This window comes from Aythya marila, assembly GCF_965140915.1.
Source record: "Aythya marila genome assembly, chromosome: 4".
Taxonomy (NCBI): domain Eukaryota; kingdom Metazoa; phylum Chordata; class Aves; order Anseriformes; family Anatidae; genus Aythya; species Aythya marila.
The window spans coordinates 24,172,513-24,198,310 of record NC_139045.1 but is presented as its reverse complement, the minus strand read 5'-3'; the positions used below and the strand labels follow the sequence as shown (position 1 = coordinate 24,198,310).

General features: G+C 39.7%; 1 protein-coding gene across 1 annotated transcript in view; it reads right to left on the bottom strand.

Annotated features, from left to right (window-relative positions):
- GLRA3 (glycine receptor alpha 3) overlaps window positions 1–21,449 on the bottom strand; it is a gene marked incomplete at both ends in the record, with an annotated part of 85,865 nt that extends 64,416 nt beyond the window's left edge. Inside the window, one exon of the mRNA XM_082758772.1 lies at window positions 21,379–21,449. Within this exon, the coding sequence (XP_082614898.1) occupies window positions 21,379–21,449 (71 nt within the window). The remainder of the gene's footprint in view (window positions 1–21,378) is intronic.
- Window positions 21,450–25,798: the final 4,349 nt, after the last annotated feature.

Sequence of the window (25,798 nt, the reverse complement as noted above, 5' to 3'; positions counted from 1 at the left end):
AATGTATCCCCTTTCTAATCAAGGAAATACTTAACTATTCCTATTCTAGTGTAATTTGAAATTACTGTTTCATGTTCTGTTCTTGGCCTCTGACATCATTTTCACTAACAAATATTCTGAATGGATCTAGTTTATCATAGTATGGCAACTTGTAGTCATTCATATTTCTTTAAAGTTTATACATGTAGGTGTTTATAAAGCAAATAAAACATGAAACCCTAACTACACCTACTTTGCTGGATTGTATCTTTTTACAAGGCAGTGGAGAATCAAGAAACTGTGTGTATATATATAAATCATATATAGATATACCTGGATTTGTGTCTTATGCTCTTGCATAAGAAAGCTGTATTTCTATACATGAGCACACACATATATATCTGTTTAAGTGATAGAATCATAGATTGTCTTGGGTTGGAAAGGACCTTAATGATCATCTAATTCCAACCTTGGAATGGGCATGATATTTCTATTCTGGAGATATATTCTCCAGAACATGAATGTAGAAAGGTCTGTTGTTACCTTTAATATTAGTCACTTTCTCTGATTGGAGATCTGTTTGTTTGTTCTTTTCCTCTTCTCTGTTTTTTTTTTTTTTTTTTTTTTTTTTTTTTCTAAATCATTCTGATGTTGCTTTTAAAGTCTACCATGGAATAGAGTACTTTGAAATTAAGGTAAATTAAGGTAACTAATGCTGAATAGGAAAAATAGTAATTGCTATGACTACAGATTTTTTCAAAGTAGCATTTACTTTTGTGTCTTATGGCAGCATCACTAATTTTTGTTAGAATTAGTCAGTTAAAAGCCTCACAGTATCTGGAATAATTTTATTGCCTGCTTCTGAAAGCAATATATTCAGCATAATTAATAAATACTGTAGAAGCAAGTTTTAGTCTAGAAATTAGCTGTAATTTTTAATTAAATATTTCTTCAAGTATTTTATGTTTTTCTCAGCCCAGTGTGCTATTGACAAAAAACTGGTTGAGCACTGCAGAATTCTGCCTTGTTCAAAGTCCCTTTAATAGAAAAACTGTATTTCAAGAATGCTGTTGGAAAGATAATACTACATCTACAGATAATATAATACATCTATCTGAGATGCATTGTGGAACACTCTTTTAACACAGTTAAAAAGAGTCATGTAATATAGGTAATAGAGTGAAGCTTGAGTAAGGCAGTGGATTTTTAGGAAGGCCTTTGTGTCAAAATACTGGCACATCCAGAGGGAATTTACACTGACCTGTTGCATTTTATAAAAAAGAATTTTGTGCGTGTGTTTTCCAAGAGGCAGAATTATAAGAATTTAGTAAGCAAAACTTTCATCATGTGGTGCATTCAGAACTAAGCTCGTATAGACTTGCGGTTTTAGTTTACTTTGTAAACTAAACTGGGCTAAACAATTACAAAGAAAATTGATAGTTAAACTAGTGAACAAATATAAAGAAAAATATAAAATGTCAAACAATGTATTTGAAAAATAATTTGTGACCAACTGAATTAAGACCATCAAATGTTAGGGTAAGAATATTAGCTCCAGATAAGCTGCTCTACAAAACCAGGAATTAACAGAAAATTGGAACCACCAGGACTATAATTACTCCCATCTTTGGTCTATTGAGCCCCTTAAATCAGTGTTCATCTCCAATCTGAAGAGAGATGAGTTTTGCATTGTGCCTTGAAGATTGTCAAGTTGGAAATTCATAGACAGAAATAAGAAAACATCCAGTATTCTTTTCACAGGTCTGTGACAAGCACACGAGCCATATTTGGGCCAGAAACTGTTAGGTCAAGCTGTGTACATTTGGGACAAAAGTGTTACTCAGGTAGTAAAAAATATTCTCGCTCAGCCAAGACATCTCTGTATCAGCACCCATATCCAAAATACTAGACAAATGGCTACTGTAGAGAATTGTAGTAAGAATTATGTTCAGCATTGCCATCAATGATCTAGAAATAAAACAGAAAATCATTGATAGTTTAAAACTAAGAATCACACACACATGCAAAATGATGGAGTTAAATAATGATGAGTGCAAGGAAATAAAATGATTTCTTAAGTTCAGACCATTTAAGTAGAGCAGTTTAAAATAGAAAAGGAGGACATTTGCATGTATATGAATTTAGAATGTGGACAGAATGTGGACAAAGCAGTACATCTGAAGGATTCACAATTCACGTTGAACAATTCAGTACTGTCATGGTAAAGTTCTCACTGCACTACTGTGCTATCCAACAGCGTGGAAAAAATGAAAGAATGAGTAGGAACATGAAGGTCAATTATTACTTCATATGATATTAATGAGACCAGTTCTGGGACATTGCACTGGATTCAGTGTCCAAGTTTTAAGAGGATATTAAAGCATTAGGAAAGGTACTCAACAAAGCCACTAAACCATGATCTGAGAATTAGGGAAATTTCCTTACAGTAAGAGATGTTAGGAGTTCAATCTGTTTAGTTTATCAAAAAGAGGATTGAAAAGTAACATGACTAAAGTGTTCAGATACCTCCAAGGGACAGAAAATGTTGGACATTTAATCTAAAGAGGAAAGGCAGAATAATCAATGAGAGACAGGCAAATTCAAATGGGAATTTAGGTACACAGTTTGAATAATAAAGGCAACAGTAGATGAAGCTGTAACATACCAGTACAGTATGACTTTCTGAAAGAAGCAATTTAGCAAAATTACTGCTTTTCATATATAGGTAGGTTAGTGAAAATGAATGAAAAGGAATATATAGAAGAGCAGGCTAAATTCAGAGTTGACATTACAAGTCTCATGCAGAAAAGGCAACCTTTAGATTGCCAAAAGATACATTATGGACTTGAAGAGATTAAGGAAAGCAAGCAATGGGAATAGTTCAAAGTAGAAAATAGCGTCTTCTCAGGATCCTTCTACCCTGGCACTGGGTTGCAGGCTAGCAGGTGCTGGTACTGTAACCTGTAATCTGGGATGTAGGTTACATGGAGTAATGCTGGCCCATTTTCTAAATTTCCTTTCACAGCTGATTTGACTTACCCAGCAGTTGTATGACACCACCTCCCTGTTCAGTTTAGAATTAAGCCCCAGAAAGGAAAATGAACTTAAGCTGCTCATAAACTACAGCCACCTTAAAAATCGGAGATTGACCACTGCTAGGAAAAAATGTGCTACTGTTCTATTTGTGATGTGCACCTGCAGAGAAAAAGGAATTTTAAGGTAGATAATATCATTGTCATGAAAGCAAATAAATATGAAGTGGCCAGGGTTAAATTTAGATTGTAAATTAAAACTCTTTCAACCAATGAAACACTTCAGTTCAGAAATAGTCCAGCACTTTGAACAGAGATACAAAAGCCCTGTGTGTTTTAAGATGGAGCTTGATAAGGGTATTAGGTTGTTATGACACATATGACTGTGATTGCAGGTGATGGGATTCAGTTCTTTTCTAACTCCCCTGCTAAGGATATGTTTGCATTATTATTGATTCTTTTAAATTATCAAAATAATTGCTATTATAGAATTCATTAAAAAAAAAAAAAAAAAAAAAAAAAAAAAGCATAGCTATGCAGCAAGAACACCACCATCTACAGAATTTAAATAGGAGACCTCATCTAGCAGCTGACAATTTAGCACACAAGAGCAACATGGGTCATGAATCAGTGCTCCTGACATTTCTATTTAAAGTATTTTTGTTAGAGGAAAGCTCACCATCTCTTCCCTTCTTCCAAAACAAAATGACTGAGAAAAACTCTTCAAAGGGTTCACAATCTCCAAAAATGTCTCCTACTTTAAAGCTTCTGAAGGAGGTATTTTTTGAAGAATCACTGTATTCCTATTCACAAGCCATCTCTTTTCTATCTTCCCCAAACTTGTGGATATTTTTGCTAAAGCACAGGTAAAGGAAAGGAATGTAAAAATGAAAATACCTTATATATATGCTTTATTTTAAGAGGTATATATTCTCTTCCCATTTATTGCTATCCATTTACTGTTATATGTCGATGACAAAGATGAATAAAACCTAATGTGTGATGTAATGATACCTTCAATTAGAAACTTAGCAGAGAAGAGTTAACAAATCCAAGTTAGAGAAGTCCTCTGACTTACCCAAGTTATTCTGAGGTTAGTCTCCAGACTCTTCCTAACTTCATGTTGAATACAATTGATATAAATTACCTTTGACTTAGATGGTACATTCAATTTCTTCCTTCCATAATTAAACTACTTCCATATTTTATCTTGAAGATCCTATCTTAACACCAAGTTACTGCCATATTTGCTTTTTTGATTTTCTTATCCAATAATAAATTATTTCTTTCATCTGAAATACAGAACATCTTAGTCATTCACTATGTTAGATTTTTTTTTCATCTTACAATACATACTACAGAGATGTTATATGATGCTCTGTGCTTTGAATGCATTATGGTGGTCCAGTAACAATTCTCTGAGACAGCAAGTGTGGCCAAACCCCTAGAGCAATCCAATCTTGTGATTGTGGTCAATTCTCTCCAGCTGATGTTTGAATATTTTTAATGCACTTTACATTAAAAAGCTCTTAAGAGAATCTCAAGGAATTAATTAAACACTCATAAAGGAAAGCAAAAACTGCATCCAGCCATTATGCACTCAGCTGCATCTCACAAACAGCAACAAAAGCATATCAGTAAATTAATCTCAGTCAGTACTGCACAGTATCTGCACCTCATCACCTGACAATCTAGAATAGAAAGATCTATTCATTGAAGTAGGTAAAGAAATAAAAAGGTCAGAGTTTATAGTATGTAAAAATTGCACATTATTCCAACATGTACCTGAGAAAAAAAGGCATTTTTGACAGGAAAATACTCCTGCATGTGACAGCTTTAAACAAAAAAATACAACAAATGTTAACGAGAATGACCTCTGAAGGAATCAAGCCAATCAAAATTAAAACTGTTTCCTTGTTTGAACAAAAATAAGAAATTCTATTATTTCAGAAAGGTAAAAATGGTGTTCAATTTCAGAGAAAAAAAAAAATCAATATAAAGCTTAAACAATACTAATTTATTTGATTTTTTGTGGATAAAGCTGTTTCCTAAACTTTTTATAGTTTTTGCTTAGTTTTTCATTAAAATGAATTTGTTCAGTCAAGTATCATGACACAGATGTTCTACTGAGTTGTAGTGTGTTTAAACCTAAGATAGTTGTGTCAGAAGAGAAACACATTTCACTGTTTTTGATTTCAATAAACAATTTAAACTTCAGAAACTTTGCAGATGAGGCAAATATTGTGGAACAGGAGCTCAGAAGGAGGATAAATATGTTTAAAGCAAATATTTTTTTTAAATTGCAATAAAATTTTAAAGCAATCTCTTCACTCTACTGGAAATTAAAACCCCTCACAGAAAATAAATAAATATATAAATAAAAATACATAGACTTCTCTTATTGGAGGCCATTCTTCAACAATATTAATTCACAAAAAGTCAGGGCCATTTTGGAAAGCTAAGAGAAGAGTCTGAGGATTTCAGATGCATGGATCCAGTCCTAAAAGAATCCACTGTCACTGCTGTCCCCTTCTAGCTTTCTAGCTTACACAAAAAGTTTCTTCTGAGATGTGAAACAAGACTCAAAATCAGGCTCCTGCTATAAATTATCCTTTGGAAGACTCAGTCTTACTTTACATTACCTACACTGTGAACCCAAAGAAATATGGATACCTGAATTAGGTAACATTATCCTCTTCTACAGTTCAAGGTTCAGACAAGGGAATCACCTTTTTCCATTTCCTCCTTATTATTCCATCACTAAAATACTTGAGCTTTATTGGTGAATGAGAGAATTTCATCCTGATGGACCAAGAAAAATGAAAAGCATGTTTCCACTGGTGAAAGTATATGAAGGAAGAGAGTGACATGTACTAAACTCAAAGATTGCAAATGAAGGAGAAAATTAAATTTGACATGAGTCAAAAAAGAGAGATTCCATTTGTATTTCCTACAAGTTCTGTTAAAACTGACAACAATGTATTGCTTGCTAATTGAATATGAAAATTCATTTATTTGTTGTAGGTTGTAGTTCATGAAATCATTAGTTCCTAATGCAATGAAAATGCAGATTTTCATATTCTGCAATGTTTTAGATTGCAGAATGTTTAGTGATTTTATTAGCTCAGATTGGAACATGGAACTCAACTCATGTGTGATGAAGAAATGACTGTCAGTTCCAATAACAGGAGCAGAAGCATTGTCTCACCAAGATTTTAAAGAGATGATTTCTTAAACAAACTCTCAGGAAAACTTTAAACATATTCTGTGACAGATTAGATTTTCCTATTGATTTTTCACACTTAGATTTTTCTAGTTGTAGTCTTATCCTCTTACTTTGAATACATTCTAAAGGTCAGCTTATTTTTTAGATATAATGTGTGGATATAAGTAAAGTTATATCAGAGATCATTGAACATATTTTCAGCCAAAGTAACAATTTTTGCATGTAGCAAAGAATTAATATCCATTTGAAAATAACATTATCCATTCTTTATTATTTCCATGGTTAGGAAGGAAAACTACATAAAAATATATGGGATTGTATTTCAATGCAACTATCAAAAATGTCTTAAAAATATTGGAAAATATTATTTTTTCTGTTTCAGTGACTGAAGTAATGTTGCATTTTAATGCATTTTATGAGCTAGGCAACAGTTACAAGCATTTTGTTATGATGTTTCTGATACCTTTACACTGTAATTATTTTCCCCCTTTGTCAATGCAGCTGAGAATTCCTCCAGCCCTTCCACCTTCCTCCAGCCCTTCCATCTTCCTCCAGCCCTGTTTGTCGTGGAAGTAAATTGCTATAATGTTATAGCTTATTTGCTTTACATGCTATGGTTTTAAAAAGCTTTGGATTGCTGTAGTGCGCTTCATCCTTTCCTAACAGACAGAAAAACTAGAGATTTTTTTTTTTTTTTTTTTTTTTAAGTCACGAAGTGATTTTCATTCAGGTCAAAGATCTTTACAGTCTAGATGAGACTAAATTTGGGTACGCTTGTTTTTGTTTGTGACTCCACACAAATATTAAAACACAAAACTTGCTCCCCCTCTTCCTCTACCTCACCCTCTTTGGAAAACCATTTACTCTTATAGTAAAGGAAAAAAAAAAGTTTTGTCAGCATTCTTCATAATCCTATGAACATGGCTTTCCAGCTTAATTAAGAAATTAAGCCGGATGGGATCCACCCAAGGGTACTGAGAGAACTGGCAGAGGAGCTGGCCAAGCTGCTTACCATCATTTATCAACAGTCCTGGCTGTCAGGGGAGGTCCCAATCGACTGGCGGCTAGCAAACGTGACGCCCATCTACAAGAAGGTCCGGAGGGCAGACCCGGGAAACTACAGGCCTGTCAGTTTGACCTCAGTGCCAGGAAAGCTCATGGAGCAGATCCTCCTGAGAGTCATCATGAAGCACTTGCAGGGGAAGCAGGCGATCAGGCCCAGTCAGCATGGCTTTATGAAAGGCAGGTCATGCCTGACGAACCTGATCTCCTTCTATGACAGAGTGACGCGCTGGGTGGATGAGGGAAAGGCTGTGGATGTGGTCTACCTTGACTTCAGCAAGGTTTTGACACCGTCTCCCACAGCATTCTCCTCAAGAAACTGGCTGCTCTTGGCTTGGACTGGCGCACGCTTCGTTGGGTTAGAAACTGGCTGGATAGCTGGGCCCAAAGAGTCATGGTGAATGGAGCCAAGTCCAGTTGGAGGCCAGTCACTAGTGGCGTCCCCCAGGGCTCGGTGCTGGGGCCGGTCCTCTTTAATATCTTCATCGATGATCTGGACGAGGGCATCGAGTGCACCCTCAGTAAGTTCGCAGATGACACCAAGTTAGGTGCGTGTGTCGATCTGCTTGAGGGTAGGAAAGCTCTGCAGGAGGATCTGGATAGGCTGCACCGATGGGCTGAGGTCAACTGCATGAAGTTTAACGAGGCCAAGTGCCGGGTCCTGCACCTGGGGCGCAATAACCCCAAGCAGAGCTACAGGCTGGGAGAGGAATGGTTGGAAAGCTGCCAGGCAGAGAAGGACCTGGGAGTGATGGTGGATAGTCGGCTGAATATGAGCCAGCAGTGTGCTCAGGTGGCCAAGAAGGCCAACGGCATCCTGGCTTGTATCAGGAACAGTGTGACCAGCAGGGCTAGGGAGGTGATTGTCCCCCTCTACTCGGCTCTGGTGAGGCCGCACCTCGAGTACTGTGTTCAGTTTTGGGCCCCTCGCTACAAGAAGGACATCGAGGTGCTTGAGCGGGTGCAGAGAAGGGCGACGAAGCTGGTGAGGGGCCTGGAGAACAAGTCCTACGAGGAGCGGCTGAGGGAGCTGGGCTTGTTCAGCCTGGAGAAGAGGAGGCTCAGGGGTGACCTTATCGCTCTTTTTAGGTACCTCAAGGGAGGCTGTAGCGAGGTGGGGGTTGGCCTGTTCTCCCACGTGCCTGGTGACAGGACGAGGGGGAATGGGCTTAAGTTGAGCCAGGGGAGTTTTAGGTTAGATGTTAGGAAGAACTTCTTCACTGAAAGGGTTGTGAGGCATTGGAACAGGCTGCCCAGGGAAGTGGTGGAGTCACCATCCCTGGAAGTCTTCAAAAGACGCTTAGATGTAGAGCTTAGGGATATGGTTTAGTGGAGGGCTGTTAGCGTTAGGTTGGAGGTTGGACTCGATGACCTTGAGGTCTCTTCCAACCTAGAAAATTCTGTAATTCTGTGATTCTGTGAAATGGATTCAATAAACTACAGATTCTCTCTAATTTTCCTTTGTTGTTTAGTTTGCTTTGTTGTTTTATTGTTGCCAACTTCAGCCATGAGGCATGTGATTTTTCTTAAGACATTTTATGAATTCTGGTTCTAATCTAAATATTTGTTCCTAATTTTGCCAGAAACACCTTTTTCCTAAGTAGTCTCATATGTTATGTACATCTTATTTTCATCAGTGCTTTAAATTCAGGTCTTAATTTCTACCTGTTTCTTAATTTATTTCAACATTCATTTCTGGGAAAAAACCTCACTCAAGCATCTGCACAAGGAGCAGATGCTGACATATATCTGACTCTTCTGGAGACCCATTGTATGAGTCAATTTTCTGATTGTGTTAACTTTGAATTAAACATAGATCCTTCCAAAATGCAACTAACTGGTACTTTTTGTGTGTTTATTTGGTTGGTTGATTCTTTTTTTGAAGAGATGGAATATATCTGAATACAGAACTTGTAAGTCTCCAATCTATGGTAGTCTGAACTTGCATTACTATCTCACTAGTTTTTATATTAACTGAATAATTTTCTGAATAAAATCTTTTCAGAATTTTGGAAATTTCTGTGAGAAGGGAATGGCAAAATTCAACCAGCTGTATTAATTTACATGAGATACATGAATTAAGTAATTTTTTCCCTTTTGTTAATTCTATCCAGATCAACACTATAACAACTAAATGTAAGACTTTCTTTAAGGCAACAACAGAGTTGAGCTTCAGGGTGATGTTGAGAGTGGCAGCATTCATGCCATGTAATGACAGAACCCAGTGTTTCTAAAGGATGTGCTGAAGCATATTCCTTACTGAGTAAGTCAGAGAAAATAATGTGAAGGTTAAAAAACAGTGCTACTAACCTTTCATGTTTTCACCAAAATTTTCCTGGTCTACTACACATACAGAATCACAGAATTGTCTAGGTTGGAAGAGACCTCAAGATCATCGAGTCCAACCTCTGACATAACACTAACAAGTCCTCCACTAAACCATATCACTAAGTTCAACATCTAAATGTCTTTTAAAGTCCTCCAGGGATGGTGACTCCACCACTTCCCTGGGCAGCCCATTCCAATGCCTCACAACCCTCTCAGTAAAGAAGTTCTTCCTAATATCCAACCTAAAACACCCCTGGTGCAATTTTAGCCCGTTCCCCCTCGTCCTGTCCCCAGGCACGTGGGAGAATAGACCAACCCCCACCTCTCTACAGCCTCTAATGTACTTACAAAGAGCAGTAAGGTTGCCCCTGAGCCTCCTTTTCTCCAGGCTGAACAAACCCAGCTCCCTCAGCCGCTCCTCGTAGGACTTGTTCTCCAGGCCCCTCACCAGATTCGTCGCCCTTCTCTGCACCCGCTCAAGCACCTCGATGTCCTTCTTGTAGCGAGGAGCCCAAAACTGAACACAGTACTCGAGGTGCGGCCTCACCAGAGCCGAGTAGAGGGGGACAATCACTTCCCTAGACCTGCTGGCCACACTGCTTCTTATGCAAGCCAGGATGCCGTTGGCCTTCTTGGCCACCTGAGCACACTCCGGACTCATAGTCAGTCGACTATCCACCAATACTCCCAGGTCTTTCTCTGCCAGGCAGCTTTCCAACCACTCATCTCCCAGCCTGTAGCTCTGCTTGAGGTTATGGCGCCCCAGGTGCAGGACCCAGCACTTGGCCTTGTTGAACTTCATACAGTTGACCTCAGCCCATCGGTGCAGCCTATCCAGATCCTCCTACAGAGCCTTCCTACCCTCAAGCAGATCGACACATGCACCCAACTTGGTGTCGTCTGAGAACTTACTGAGGGTGCAATCAATCCCCTTATCCAGATCATCAATAAAGATATTAAAGAGGACCGGCCCCAGTACCGAGCCCTGGGGAATGCCACTAGTGACTGGCCTCCAACTGGATTTGACTCCATTCACCATGACTCTTTGGGCCCAGCTATCCAGCCAGTTTTTAACCCAATGAAGCATATGCCAGTCCAAGCCACAAGCACACAGTTTCTTGAGGAGAATGCTGTGGGAGACAGTGTCAAAACCTTGCTGAAGTCAAGGTAGACCACATCCACAGCCTCTCCCTCACCCACCCAGCGCGTCACTTTGTCATAGAAGGAGATCAGGTTCATAAAGCAGGACCCGCCTTTCCTAAACCCATTCTGACTGGGCCTGATCACCTGGTTGCCCTGTAAGTGCCATGTGATGACACTTAAAATAAGCTGCTCCATGAGTTTCCCTGGCACTGAGGTCAAATTGACAGGCCTATAGTTTCCCGGGTCTGCCCTCCGGACCTTCTTGTAGATGGGCGTCACGTTTGCTAGCCTCCAGTCAACTGGGACCTCCCCTGACAGCCAGGACTGTTGATAAATGATGGTAAGCAGCTTGGCCAGCTCCTCTGCCAGTTCTCTCAGTACCCTTGGGTGGATCCCATCCGGCCCCATCGACTTGCGTACATCCAAGTGCCATAGCAGGTCGCCAAACATTTCTTCATGGATAGTGAGGGCCACATTCTGCTCCCCATCCCCTTCCACCAGTTCAGGGTAATGGGTACCCAGAGAGCAACTGGTTTTGCTGCTAAAGACTGAGGCAAAGAAGGCATTAAGCACCTCCACCTTCTCCTCATCTTTCGTATCTAAGTTCCCCCCCACATCCAGTAAAGTCTGGAGATTCTCCTTAGTCCTCCATTTTGCATTAATGTATTTGTAAAAACATTTTTTGTTGTCTTTGACGGCAGTCGCCAGATTGAGCTCCAGATGAGCTTTGGCCTTTCTAATTTTGTCCCTGCATTTCCTCACAAGATCCTTGTTCTCCTGAGTGGCCCGCCCTCTTTTCCAAAGATTGCAAACCCTCTTTTTCCTGCTAAGCTCAAGCCACAACTCTCTGTTCGGACAGGCCGGTCTTCTTCCCCTCCGGCTCGTCTTTGGGCACGTGGGGACAGACCGCTCCTGCACCATTAAGATTTCCTTCTTGAACAGCGCCCAGCCTTCCTGGAATCCTCTGCCCTTCAGAACCGCCTCCCAAGGGACTCTACCAACCAGTGTCCTGAACAGTTCAAAGTTGGCCCTCCGGAAGTCCAATACCCCGGTTTTCCTGGTCCCCTTCCTGGTTTCTCCAAGAATGGGGAACTCTACCATTTCATGGTCACTCTGCCCAAGACAGTTTCCAGCCACCACATCTCCCACCAGTCCTTCTCTGTTTGTGAAGAGAAAGTCTAGAGGAGCACCTCCCCTGGTAGGCTCACTAACCAGCTGCGTCAGGAAGCGATCTTCCACGCTCTCCAGAAACCTCCTAGACTGCTTTCTCTGGGCTGTGTTGTGCTTCCAGGGTATATCTGGGAAGTTGAAGTCCCCCATGAGAACAAGCGCTGACAATTTCACAACTTTTGTCAGCTGCCTGTAGAACTCATCAGTCTCCTCATCCTGGTTTGGCAGACCCCCACCAGGATGCTTGCCTTGTTGGCCTTCCTGCTGATCCTAACCCATAGGGACTCAACCTTATCATTCCCAGCCTCAAGTTCCATGACATCAAAACTCTCTCTGATATAGAGAACCACACCACCACCCCTTCCATGCTGCCTGTCCCTTTTGAAGAGCCTATAGCTAGACATTGCAGCACTCCAGTCATGAGAGTGGTCCCACCAATTTTCCATGAGGGCAACCAAGTCGTAGCCTGCCTGCCTCACGATGGCTTCCAGCTCCTCCTGTTTGTTACCCATGCTGCGTGCATTAGTGTAGATGCACTTCAGTTGGGTCATTGCCTTCTCTCCCAGCCTTGCCATTGTTACCTGCCCCGGCACAGCTCTAACAAGCCTTGTTTCAGCCCTGTCCCCCTTGTCACCTAGTTTAAAGCCCTCTCAATGAGCCCCACCAGCTCCTGGCCCAGGATCCATTTTCCCCTTAGAGATGGGGACCTGTCTGCGGCCATCAGGCTGGGTGCCGAGTAAAGTGCCCCATTGTCAAAAAAATAAAAATAAAAATAAAAATAAAAAAATAATAATAGTAATAAAAAAAATCTGTGCTGGCACCAGCCTCTGAGCCACGTCTTTATCAGGTGGGCTTTCCGTGTCCTCTCTGTACCCCTCTCTGCCACCATAGGGATGAATGAAAACACCACCTGTGCTCCTGCTCCATCCACTAACCGTCCCAGTCCCCTAAAGTCCCATTTGATGGTCTTCAGGCTTCTCTCTTCAATGTCATTACTGCCAGCCTGGACTATTAAAAGAGGATAATAGTCAGAGGAGCAAACCAGGTTGGGAAGCTTTCTGGCAATGTCCCTGACCGTGGCCCCAGGGAGGCAGCAGACTTCCCTATGGGTAGCCTCAGGCTGACAAATAGGTCCCTCTGTTCCCCTGAGAAGGGAGTCGCCCACAACAATCACGCTTCTTTCTGTCCTGGTGGAGGCAGTCCTGAGGCATGGAGTTGACTTCCTCGCCCTAGGCATCCTCCTGGGAAGACTTTCTACCTCTTCCTCAGCTACCTGTCACTCAAGCTCAAGGGCCTGGGAAGGTGGGGCTGGTGGGGGAGGACATTGCCTGTGATGTCGAGCAGGGACCTGTTTCCATTCCTCCTCAACTCCTAGGTCCCCTGCCTCTGCCCGACAGCAACAGGGCAGGGGGTCCACCCCCATTTGGGGTGTCTCACCCCGGGGCCTGTCCTTCAGGCCGCACAGGTAGTTGCTCCACCAGTCTTTCTCGTGCTCACACTCTCTGATATCCCTCAACCTCTCGACTTCCTCCTTGAGTTCTGCCACGAGGCGGACCAGGTCATCCAACTGCTCACACCTCACGCACACAGTCTCTTTGCCCCCCGCAGGTGGTAGCAACAGGCTCAGGCACTCCCTGTACCCAGAGACCTGAACTGCCACAGTTTTGAGCAGGCAGTTGGTCTGGGTGTGTACAGATTTCCTGGAGAGCACACTGTGCCTGGTGTACACCATTGCAGCTGAGCTAGCGGTAGACCGCCGTTAGAGGAGGTGTTCGTATGGGCGGGGGGGGAGCGCTCTGCCCTTTCTGCTCGCCCTGCCTGCGCGAACTGCCGCGCTGACTGCCGCGCCTCTGCCTTCTGCCGCGCCACGCCCTGTTGCCCGTCCTGGTCGCTCGTGCTCCCTAGGGGCAGTTTATGAACGGCCGGGGAGGGGGCGCTGCTGGCTATGCCTCGTTCTCGCCTCGTTCACCCCTCTCACGAGGGTTGCCGGGTCCTGGCGGCTCCCTCGAGTGGGCTCGAGCCGGAAAAATTAGCGCTGCCTGTCCGATACCCCGCTCCGCTGCAGAACGCGTCTGCCCCGGAGCCGATACATGCATTTTCTTACACAGAAAGTGCTGTTTTAAATTCCCCTTACATACATGATTTGTCTTTGCTATACTAGTATTGTTTATGCCATGTATCCAGCACCCCCTTTATTGTCATGTCAATTTTCCTAGCTTCATTTAAACAAATTGAAATATTCTGGATAAAGATAAAATAATGACCAGATATGCTTTGGTTTTTATTATGTGCAAGACACTTCATTTCTTGAAAGAATAACCACTGTTGAAAAGGATGAAAAAGGCCATTACTTAAAATACACTTGTGTTCATGTTGATTATAGATGAGAATTCGAGTACCCTTGCATTCACCTCTGTGCAGGAACAGCAAAAATAATTGAAAACCTAGGTAAGTTTTTAAAATACATTTGCACAGTGATAGAATTTTTTGGATAAGTTTTAAAGGTAAAATTTTAACCCATATATTGAGAAACTGGGTGTAAATAGCTCCTTTAATTCCACTTCTCTGTTGTACTGTACCTTTTGTAATCATATATTACTGTCTCAAGTGGGTGCATTTTGTATTCATTTTGTGTAGTAAAAATATGTAATATCATTTTCAAAACAACAGAGAATCTGTCTTCAATGTGTAAGAGCTGAACATAAACAGAACTTCTGATCAATATGCACTTAAAAAAAAAAAGTTAAAAAAAAAGTTTGAGTTTGCGTAAAGCATTCTCTCTTCCAGGTGAAGCAATGAAATAAAACCAAAAAACATAGACTTCACCCCACTAACTGTTCCTCTCCACTCCCCACAAAAACAAACAAACAAACAAACAAAAAAGTCTTTTAAGTCTTTTTCTTTTAAGTCTTTTATGTTTTATGGGATGTAATCGAGATGGGATGTTGAAATTTACTTACTTTGATTTTAGTTCTAAAATTGCTAAATGCATCTGCCCTGATAGCACCAGGGAAAACATTACTCAGAACCACGTCTCTTCGTGGAGGCATTATATAAATACTTAGACACAGAATTAACATATATCTTAAAATACTGCAGTTACTAATAATTTAGCTGTGCAAAGTCTGTGCTTTACTTTACATGACTACTGTTGAAGTGAACCACTGCGCACCCTGATCTTGTAAAAACTGTGCAACGGGCTAACACAGCGATGCAGCCCAAAGAGTACCCTGTTGGGCTAATACACTGAGGGTAGCACTACTCTTGGGACACTATTACAGTGTTCTATCTACCTTCCTTAAATCAGTATTCAGTGATTAGAAGGTTGTCAAAGAGCTTTCATGTTGGTTCTATGGCTTTACATGATGCCAGCGTATTCTCATGTAATACTGGTGGATTAGGATGGGATTTTTTATGGGCAGTCTTTCTAGGATCTGAAGTTATAGAGGTATTATATTATATGTTACTTGTTTTTTATATGTTGTATATAGCATATGTTATATAGAGATTTGCTTTGTATAAGTATCTATTCATATAGCTAGATAAGGAGAGCTCACAAAACAAGTGTTTTTTTGTTTGTTTGTTTGTTTGTTTTTTTCTTTCCTAAAAGGCAGTTAAAATAGTTTTGCTTCAAATAAGCATGGTAAGTCACAAATGATTTCATAATTTTTATTTTTGCCCTCAAAACCTTTTAAAAAACAACAACCTACTATCGCCGGCAAGTTTCCACTTTGTGACATTTGTTTTTACTCATCTAGTAGGACACCCTTAGCCAGCAGATATGTTGCTAACAAAACTGGAAGTTCATTGAAGTGGACCAAGTATTTCTCTTGAATAATGTTGGAGCAACTTATGAAAGAGCTGACTGGAAGAGTGACAACAAAATATATCCTTTTATTCTTTTATAACCACGTGCTATTTTTGTACTTTTTTCCTTTCTTCTTTCTACTATCACTATTTAGCATTTATATTGACACAGCACCTGAAGACATCAGTTAGGAAGGATCCTAATGCTTCTGAAGCCACAAAGAGTAATAGGATATATTCACTGCTGGGGAAAAAAAAAAAAAAAAGTACAGTCTCAAATATTTTTGCCTTCTTTTCTCTTCATGTTATTGAAGACTCTTCTTCCTAATGTTCTTCTCATTTTCATGCTTTGGTACTGCATTCTTGTTACACAGTTTCTGTCTGTGTCTTTTCATGTTTCTTGAGATGATCCCTTTTTGCTGTTAGCTGATACTTGTCCTCAAGAAGGTGCCTTTTACTCAATCTGTTCACAATACCTATATATCAGTGACAGTAAAAAGACTTTAGTTTCTGTCTGTTTTTACTGATTCTTCCAATAAACATCATAAAGATCTGTAGGAAAAGCAGATGCAAAAAGAAGATGCAATACCACACAGAAGAGTTCTTCATTGCTCGTTACTTGAGAAAAGCTGATTTACTGGAATCATTCCCTATAGGTATTGTTACATAACAGTCAGTAAGGTAATTTGAAGCTTGTATTCTAAATCTGTTAAAATAAGAAGCTCTAATCTTATAAAAAATTTCATTTTATCTAATTGTCACACTAGGATAGCTGGACAAGACTAATTTGATGGAGGAGCTATTACAGTTTTCATCACAGAGAAGCACAACAGTCATCTCAAAATATTTCTGTCTTTCAGTTGTTGTTAGCATCATTTGGCTAGCAATGAACTAGGAGAGGCTGAAAAGTAAGAAAATGTCACTAGTACAATAAGAATTGAAAGACTCGTTCTTAATTGAAACTGCTTTGTTATTCAATTTTATTTTCTTATAGCTTATTGTATTATAACTCAAAGCTCAGTGCATTATTTCTTTCTCAATGTTATTAACATGGTAGTCATTTAGGAAAATAATTGTTTTCTTATAGAAATAAAGAATAGATAGTAAAACTGCTGATCAAATTCATACTAGTAATAAAACTCATATTTGGTTCAAAGAGATTTCAGTGTTTTCACTGGTATATTTGAAATATGAGAGAATTTGATTTCTGTAGTCTTGCTCCCCCTCAAAAAAGCCCTTTTTTTTTTTGTCCTATTTTTTGGAAAGTACAGTGCCTGGTTATGGGTACATCTTTCAAGGGAACCCCAGTGTTCTCTTCCTGACATTTTATAAGGGCCCTGAGCACATTTCCTTGATCCCAGGGGCCTGGCTGGGCTCAGTGCCAGCTCTAATAGTGCAGCAGCCCAGTTTTGAAGCAGAGCTGTTTGACAAAAGCTGTGCAAAATCTCAGCAGGGGTTCACCCCCTTCTCTCAGAAGCTGTTTATTTCTCTCCTCCTTCTCCTTCTCCTTCTCCTTCTCCTTCTCCTTCTCCTTCTCCTTCTCCTTCTCCTTCTCCTTCTCCTTCTCCTTCTCCTTCTCCTTCTCCTTCTCCTTCTCCTTCTCCTTCTCCTTCTCCTTCTCCTTCTCCTTCTCCTTCTCCTTCTCCTTCTCCTTCTCCTTCTCCTTCTCCTTCTCCTTCTTGTCCTTCTCCTTCTTCTTTCTCCTCTTCTTTTCCTTTTCCTTTTCCTTTCTCTCTCTCTCTTTTTTTTTTTTTTTTTTTTCCCTTTCCTTTTTTCCCCATCTGGAATGCTGGAGAGTAGCTGTTGTCTCTGCCTGAGCTACAGTGCAGGTGCATCTGCACCCAGCCTTGTACCTTCCTAATTCTGGTCCTTAACCTGATCTAGTGACCTGACTTTCTGCCTTGACCTCAAACCTACCACATTATTATGGACTTGGCTCAGCAATCTGAACTTTTTTTTGGACAGGATTTACTCTCTTCTAGTTCTAGGTTGTGTGGGACTGCAAGCCTTGTTAGTAGAATTCTACTCCTGCCTGCCTTCTAGTGAGTCTGAATTCCCAGATCACTTTCCCTTTCTCTGTCTGCTCCCTGACACACATCAGGTCTTTCTCATTAGGATCTGGAGTCTGTTTACTGATTCATCCCACAGAAACTTTTCAAATTGAGTCAGGGCTGCTAAGGAAAATATTGTGCCTCAGTGCCCTTGGCTTGAATTACTACATTTTTGTTCACCCACTATTTTATTGACATCCTGATTTTATCAAAGACTTTTATTTCTTGAATAGTATTGTAGATATAATCCTTGACATCTTAATAAGCCGCTGAAGTCTCATCAGAACACCTGGAAAACTTTATTTTCAAATATGTTTGTTATGACAACACAAATTTAATGATTTTTAGCTGTTGTTTCTTTCTCTTTCATTACTTGTATCGGAGGAACTGATGCTGGCTTAACAGAAATTGACTTTTGGATCTTAAAGCTACTAATCTGAAATCGATTTGTAATGCAATGCAAAAATAATTTCAAAATCAGTTAACTGTGTTGTGAGCGCAGACATACCCCAGAGTTAGAGAATGGAGATTTTTTATTTTTTTTTTTTGTCCCCACAAGAATATGGCATCTAAGTACAATTAGCTGTCTGCTTTCTTCCAATATAAGGCCAATGGGGCAACGAACAGAACAAGGAAAGAGGCAATAATTTAATCATAGGATGATTCTTGGTCTTTGTTAACATTGTTACCTAAAAATATCCTAAAGAGACAATCTATTCTGCATTTCCATAGTGCTATGGACCTTTCCTATGTGCTTTCCCCAAACATAGGTCTATATAACAAAATGCATACACTATTCTCTTTAAGTAGAAAACAAATTCTCTGGCAAATCCCTGACAAAGTAATTCTAAGAGAGCTGTATTGGTTCCCATGCAAGTTTGAGAGCTGTCATAAAATTGTTTGACTCACAGATATGATCTTTATCATAAATGATTCACAAATACTATCCTTCTGTAAATCTACAAACATGATCTTGCTTTTGGCATGACCTCTTGGAATCCAAGCAAATAGAGAGGAATTTACATTACCAGCATATTACTTTAAAGAAAACTCAGAGGAATATTCTGTCTTTGAGATAATGATGACATCAAACTCTAGCTTGGAAATGTTTTTTTTTCTTTCTTTTTTTTTTTTTTTTTCTTGTTTGGTAGTGAATTAGTTATTTTTCAGGCTCACTCCCCCCCTCCCCAGGTTTTTACCCCACTTCTTAACATAGCACTCATTAATATAGTCAGTGGCAGTCATTAATATATAATATATATTATAGTGTGTATATATATACACTATATATAAATGTCGTATATTTATACAGTAGTATATTGTATAGTATATATATGTAGCATATATATATATTATAGTCGCAGTCATTAATATATAATATTTTTTAATTTGAGGTCTGATGACCAGTTCTCAATACAACAAGTTCTCCCAGTTCTCAAATACAACACTGAAAACATAACGGACTACTATGTCCTTAAATGCTTGTTTTTCCTGTGCAAAATATATTATTGTATTATCAATAAATATTTTATTAATCTAAGACAATATTATGAAATATTATTAGTGATGTTTTCTCTTCAATGTCTTTCAGAAATCAAATTAATGACTAGATCTTACAATGGCCAGTATACATTTTGTTTCAGTCATTTCAATTTGAAAAACCTTTAAATATGGGATGGAAATTAATTATTTCTAAAAAAAAAAAAAAAAAAAAAAGGAAAATCAATTGCAGTTTTCTCTTGTGAAGCATGTAAAACCTTGCTCTCTAAATAGAATGCCCTTAATTTTGTAACCTATATTGATAAGAAACCTTTTTGTTTTCATTTGACCTATACTGAAAATAAAACTAAACAACTATAGTTGTTTATGCTCACAGGCATAGTATTTAGACAATCACTTTAGTCAGCCTCATGGCTGTTGGACAAGAAAGTTTTTCCTCTAAGGTTTTATCAGTCTTCTTACACAGCTTTGAGTGCTTGTTAATGAAGGGGAGGGAAGTTTCAGTGTTGCACAGTATTAGAGAAGATATATTGTTTTGTTTTGATTTTTTCTACAGTGTTTAAACAAGTTAAAAACTTAAGACCAGGTTGTTTCCAGAAATTGCTGGCATGTTCGTCTTTTCACTGAGGATATTAAATAGGTGCTAAGGCTGGGAGCTTGTGTCTTACAGGGAGTGGAATCAGTGTCCTACTGTTCCCTGTCCCCTTTACTCTGATGTAAATCACAAGGCTTAAGTTGGAAGAGAACTGGAAATAATGGCTCCAAGAAGCTTGGGAATCCTGCAGCTTTTAATGCTTAATGATTTTCTTTTTTTTTTTTTTGTACACTTTTTCCATTTCAAAGCAAGCTGTCTTGGGCATGGAAGATACTCCTATGGGTCTCAATGAACTCACTCAGCTTTCTTGGGTTGTCCTTCAGACCACCAGCAGTCTCTATATTGTGATATATTCCAAGCAGCTTTCTGAGGTCTTTCTCAGACACTATATGCAAGATAGTTCTACAGCTTTGCACAGAGTAACCATGGTCATTTTGAGAAAATGATAACTGAAGAGCAGCAGGTTATCATAGTACAACAGGTTTTATCAACATTGAACAAAATTTGAATTTATGCAAAATAAGATGCTTGTATACATTTTGAAACAAATGTTAGTCCAGAATTATCTGAGGTGAAATACCTGTATACCTTCTAAAACTTTAACACTTTTTTTCCCTTGAAAAAAAAAAAAAAAAAGAAAAGAGAAGAGAAGAGAAGAGAAGAGAAGAGAAGAGAAGAGAAGAAAAGAAAAGAAAAGAAAAGAAAAGAAAAGAAAAGAAAAGAAAAGAAAAGAAAAGAAAAGAAAAGAAAAGAAAAGAAAAGAAAAGAAAAGAAAAGAAAAGAAAGAAAGCTTTTATTATTAACCGAACAATTAAGGATTTTTAGGATTAAAGATTAATCATTCAATAGTAGGATGGGATGGATGGGATTTAAATAATATACCAAAGAGAAATATATGCTATAAGTACATTAAAATAAAGTTATAATATCACATTATTGCTCATCTTGCATACACTACACAAGGGTTTGGTCATCTACACTTAACATAAAATATTTGGTGGAATTGGAGAATTTAAACTGTCATGTACATGCATTTACTCTTTCCACACGAAGTTGATTAATCTCATACCATGTGACCTAGATTCTTAAAATCTCTATCTTTTGGCACAATTACAATAAAAACATATTAGAAACTGTTTACATTACACATGTAGATACAAAACAGATCATTAATCTAACTTCAAAAAGAAATAAAAGATTTGCTTTGAACCTGTGAGCACCCGTAAGGTGCACAGGTGATAACATTCCCAGATCAAAAAGCAGGTGAGCAGGTATCATCTAGCCCTCCATTCCCCGGACGCGACCCCAGATTCAAGGCGATGCAGTGTTACGAAGTCATTCGCGAGGCGCGGACCGCACGCGTGCGGTGTCTGTGCCCAGAGCCCTGCTGCCGAGGGACGGCAGCGACCGCGGCGGCTCATTCCCCGCGCGAGGAGAACGGACGGCGGGCAGGCACGGCGCCCTGCCCTCGGAAAACCACCTCACCTGAGCAGAACCGCGGCTTCCCACAGGTAAAACCCAGAGACGACCGCGCGGAGGTACCGCGCCCGGATCATGCTGCCGGAGGAGGCGCTCGGCATCGGCTCAGCACCCTGGAGAGCTCCGACGGCTCCGCGCCCGCCGCCCGCCTACCGCCCGCCGGGCCCCGCCGCCCGTCATGGCAGCCGGGCGGGACGGAGCCTAATCCCCGCCGCGGCGGCGGGCGGCGGCCGGAGCCCACCTCCCCACCCGCCTGCCCCCGGCTCCTGCCAGCAGCCGGCACCCCGCCGCCGGCCGCATCCCGGGCGCGGGGGGCGCCACGGATCCTGCGGCGGCGGCGGCGGTGGTGGTGGCGGCGGCGGGGGGGCGGGTGCGGAGGGCAGGGCGGGGGGCGGCCCTCGCCCCCTCTCTGCAGAGCGACGCAGCTCCCCGCAGCGGGAGCAGGGGGGGATGGCGGCGGGCAGGGGGCTGCCCCCGCTGGGGCAGATGGCCCCGCCGCGGGAGAGAGAGCCAGGGGGAACCCAAAGAGGTGGAGGGCTCTGGAGGTTCGGGGCTGGGTGGTGGCGTGCGTCTTCTGAGGAAAGGGAGGGGACGAAGGATCTCTGTTTCAGTCTCTTTTTGCAAGTACGGTGCCGATGGACGCGGGAAGAGTATCCTGTTCTATTCTACTTGTTACGTTAGAAAAGGGAGATGATCTAGTAACATAAAACAGACCAACAGGCACACCCAAACCGAGAAAGTCTGAACATCCCACTGGAGAGGAGAGTGGAAGGGATCTGGGAGGGAATGGGGGAAAGAACGTTGCAAGAGGGGGACAGGAAAGTTAATCCTAGGGAAAAAGGGGGAGGACCATAGCATGAGTAAGTTTACAAATACAGGTGGAAAGTGAAGTGGTTACAGTTATTGTTAGAGAAACCAAAAAGAAAAGTTCACTGAAGTAAGGAGGTGCTTGCGTTAGAAAAGGGTAAGGATTTATGAGCTGGTATTGAGAACTTCTGTGTGAGAAAATCTGTCCAGAAAAGAAGATGAAAGATGTGTGAAGAAGAGTTATATCTGAACTGGGACAGATGAGGAAAATATGCCTGAGACTGTGGAATGGGAACACTCTCTCTGAGCCTGAAAGACAATGTTTTTTAATGAGGAGCCTTTGAACAGCATGTCTGGGAGAATCAATGGAAGGAGAAATCTCGGAACAGTTTAGGGATGGCTCTCTGCATATGTGAAATGTATCTGCCTGGGCATATCCTCCTCTCTGTTTGCCTAAGTATAATATACTGGCTTGCTTTTTCCTGTAGTCACTGATTGGTATTAGACAGCAGCTGATGTCCTGCAGCCCCACTACTTGCACAGATTCATAGGTGACCATATTACTATCTCAGGCCAGAGTCTTATTTAAACTATTAAAAACCACAGGAAGCTCAGGGGCTGAAGAAAGAGGGAGAATGTGGGGAAAAACAAACAAACAAAAGCTAAAGTTCATCAAGAAGAAGAAGCGGAATAAAATAAACTGAAATTTGACAGAAGTACAAGCTAGAAGTACAATAAACTCATTTCAGAAGATAGAAAGACAGGGTGAAGTGTAGAAAAAAAAATTTAACACAGAATATATATCTAAAAAGAAGGTCACCTTGTAGACGAGATGAAATAAAGCATAAGAAACAGGTGGTTGAGGTTTTTTTCTTTATTTCTAAGAAGACTGTGTGCTAGAAATAGGGAATTGCAAGCTCCACCTCCTGGAATATTGCCTTTTTTTTTTTTTTTTTCCCCCTTCAAAAAAATCCCACCTGTAGCTTTTGTCTGTGTTCTTTGTCTGTCTTAATTTATATTTTCTATTTTCCCTATATCATTATTTTTCAAGTCTCTTCTTCAAGGTTGTTCCAGCAGGCATCCATCACTAAATAACTCTTACCTCCTTTTAGATCCGGTTTCGCTTTCTTTGTTGATACCTACCAAACGTATGGCTAAAGAATATTCTAGAACATCACTAATCTATTTCCTCTGTTCCCTGAGTTTTGTTTTGTTTTGTTTTGTTTTGTTTTTAGGTAACGATTCCATACTCTTTGCATTCAGTACTCTTAAGTTTCTCTGCCCATTTTGCAAAAAAAAAAAAAAAATTATCTTTTTCTTCTTGTTCTTACCCTTACCTGGGATGACAACAATAAGCATGAAAAGAACCTGTTCGCACCCTTAACTGAAAACACAGTAGGGAACAAACCTAAGAATGCCTCTATTTGCTCAAGGACAGTCTGTCAAAGCAAGTGCTCTACTGAATTAGTGTAGAGTACTTCCTTTGTATGTTCAGAACTGTTGATTCTTATCTTTCTCCTTTAATAAGCATTTCATGGGACTGCTTCTGAAGGCACTGTTGTGTATTGTGTACTTCAACAGTGATTTGGTCTTGCATTTCAATCATTTGCATTAAAGCAAGAGAGATTTTCTTACAATGTTAGTAGTACCACTAGCATGGATTCTCCAGTTCACCAACAAGATTTTTTTTTATTATTTTTAATTATAAATATACGCTGTACTTTGGATATGCTGAGTTCAAACTTCCTGAAATCTCTGTGGGAAAAAAGACATACACTTGCTTGTGCTTTACATAGCAACTACTCTGTTGAATCATTTTGTTCTGATAAATACAAATACTGTTTTCAAGCTTTTGAAAATTATGACATAAGTAGTGACGAATACTAAAATACTCTTCTATATGAATTCAAACAGTTCTCCATGAGAGTTCCAGTTCAACAAAGCACTATTGACTTTAATGAGATTAGAAGCATAGAAGTGTACTTAGTATTTAATCACAAGCTTTGATAAAATATTCTCTAATTGCTTTAAGTATTTTAACTCACTGTTGTTTTAATTACCGTCTCTTTATCCTTGCCATATTACTACTGGAAAAATTTACCTACTTACTTACCTACTTTACTTACTAACAGTAGGTAAAACTGAAAAAATGGCTATGTCCAATATTTAGAAGACTTTTAAGGTATCTCTTGATACTTCTGTTAGGTATATATCATATACCAGGTATACCATATACCAGGTATACCTGGATAAAAACATTTTAAGATATTGCTCTTAGTTCACAACATGATAGCTGGTATGTGTTTATATACTATGTAATTATTTATGTATTTATGTAATTATTTATGTATTATGTAATTATGTAATTTATGTTTGGTAGTACTAGAAGTTAATCAAAATACGTTCCTTACAAATGGAAAACACTAGTATGTCAAAATAAAAAGTTTTCACCAAAATGTGTTAGTTTATGATGACCTCTAATTCTCCTTACAGACAGCAAGATATATAACTATTCTTTCTCTGTATTTAGGTACATTTTAAAGTAAACCATTTATATTTATAAACTTGAGGTATATTCAGAAAGGATACCCTGGAAGTCAGAGATGCTTTAAGGTTGCTGGATAGAAATGATCCTGATGTGGATCATACCAGTAGGCTTGTATTGCTGTTGTTGTTTATTATTATTATTTTATTTTCCCCAGAGATGGGAATACTTGAAAAACTTTGTGTATTTGCAGTTAGCAAGACATAAACACAGAGCTTTGTAGAATCTCTCACTCTAATAACATTCAACTGAATGCAAGATCATGCAGCTACTCAACATTAATCATACAGAGAAGCCAATGTGCAGCTATAGACTGCACATTGGGGTTCAGTATTTCAGTATTTTTTCATTTTTTACAGAATGTACTTTTTTTGGTGTGACAGAGTCCTTGTGGAATATTAAGACAAAATAATAGTAGCACTAGTCATCAGAAATTATTATTATTATGTTAGTGTGCCCGTTCCTGGAACATGTTAAGATTTGATATATTTAAATAATCATTTTATAAGGAGGCTGCTGACAAATTTGAAAGTTTTCTGAAAAGAGCTAAAAGAACATTACATTTTGGAATATATTTCTCAAGTAAGATTAAAGCAGTTTACCCTGTTAAAGCCAGACACATTTAGAAGCATCTTTTTACACCTACATGATGGAAAAAGATTGTGAGGTGAAGGTAATTCTTTAAATGAAAAAAGTTAGCAAGGCTGGAACCTGATACAAGATAAATTCAGATTATTATTATTTTTTTAATACTACCTTGGAGGAATGAAAAGATTGAGACAACTAAAAAGGAAGCAGAACTGGTCACCATTTAAAATCTTTTAATGTAGGTCAACCATAAGTTCTGGGTTTGATCCAGAAGCCACTGGGTAATATTTGATGAGCGTTGTGATTCAGAAGTTCAACCCAAATGATGGTTCAAGTTTTAAAACATGAATTTATAAAATCAAAATGTCTTGTCACGATATATTGAACTACAAATTTAAAGGTATTTAAGTTCTTATGAAAGCAATACACTGACTTTACAAACACTGTACCAGCTTCCAACCTGGCAACATTGAAATGTAAAAAGGA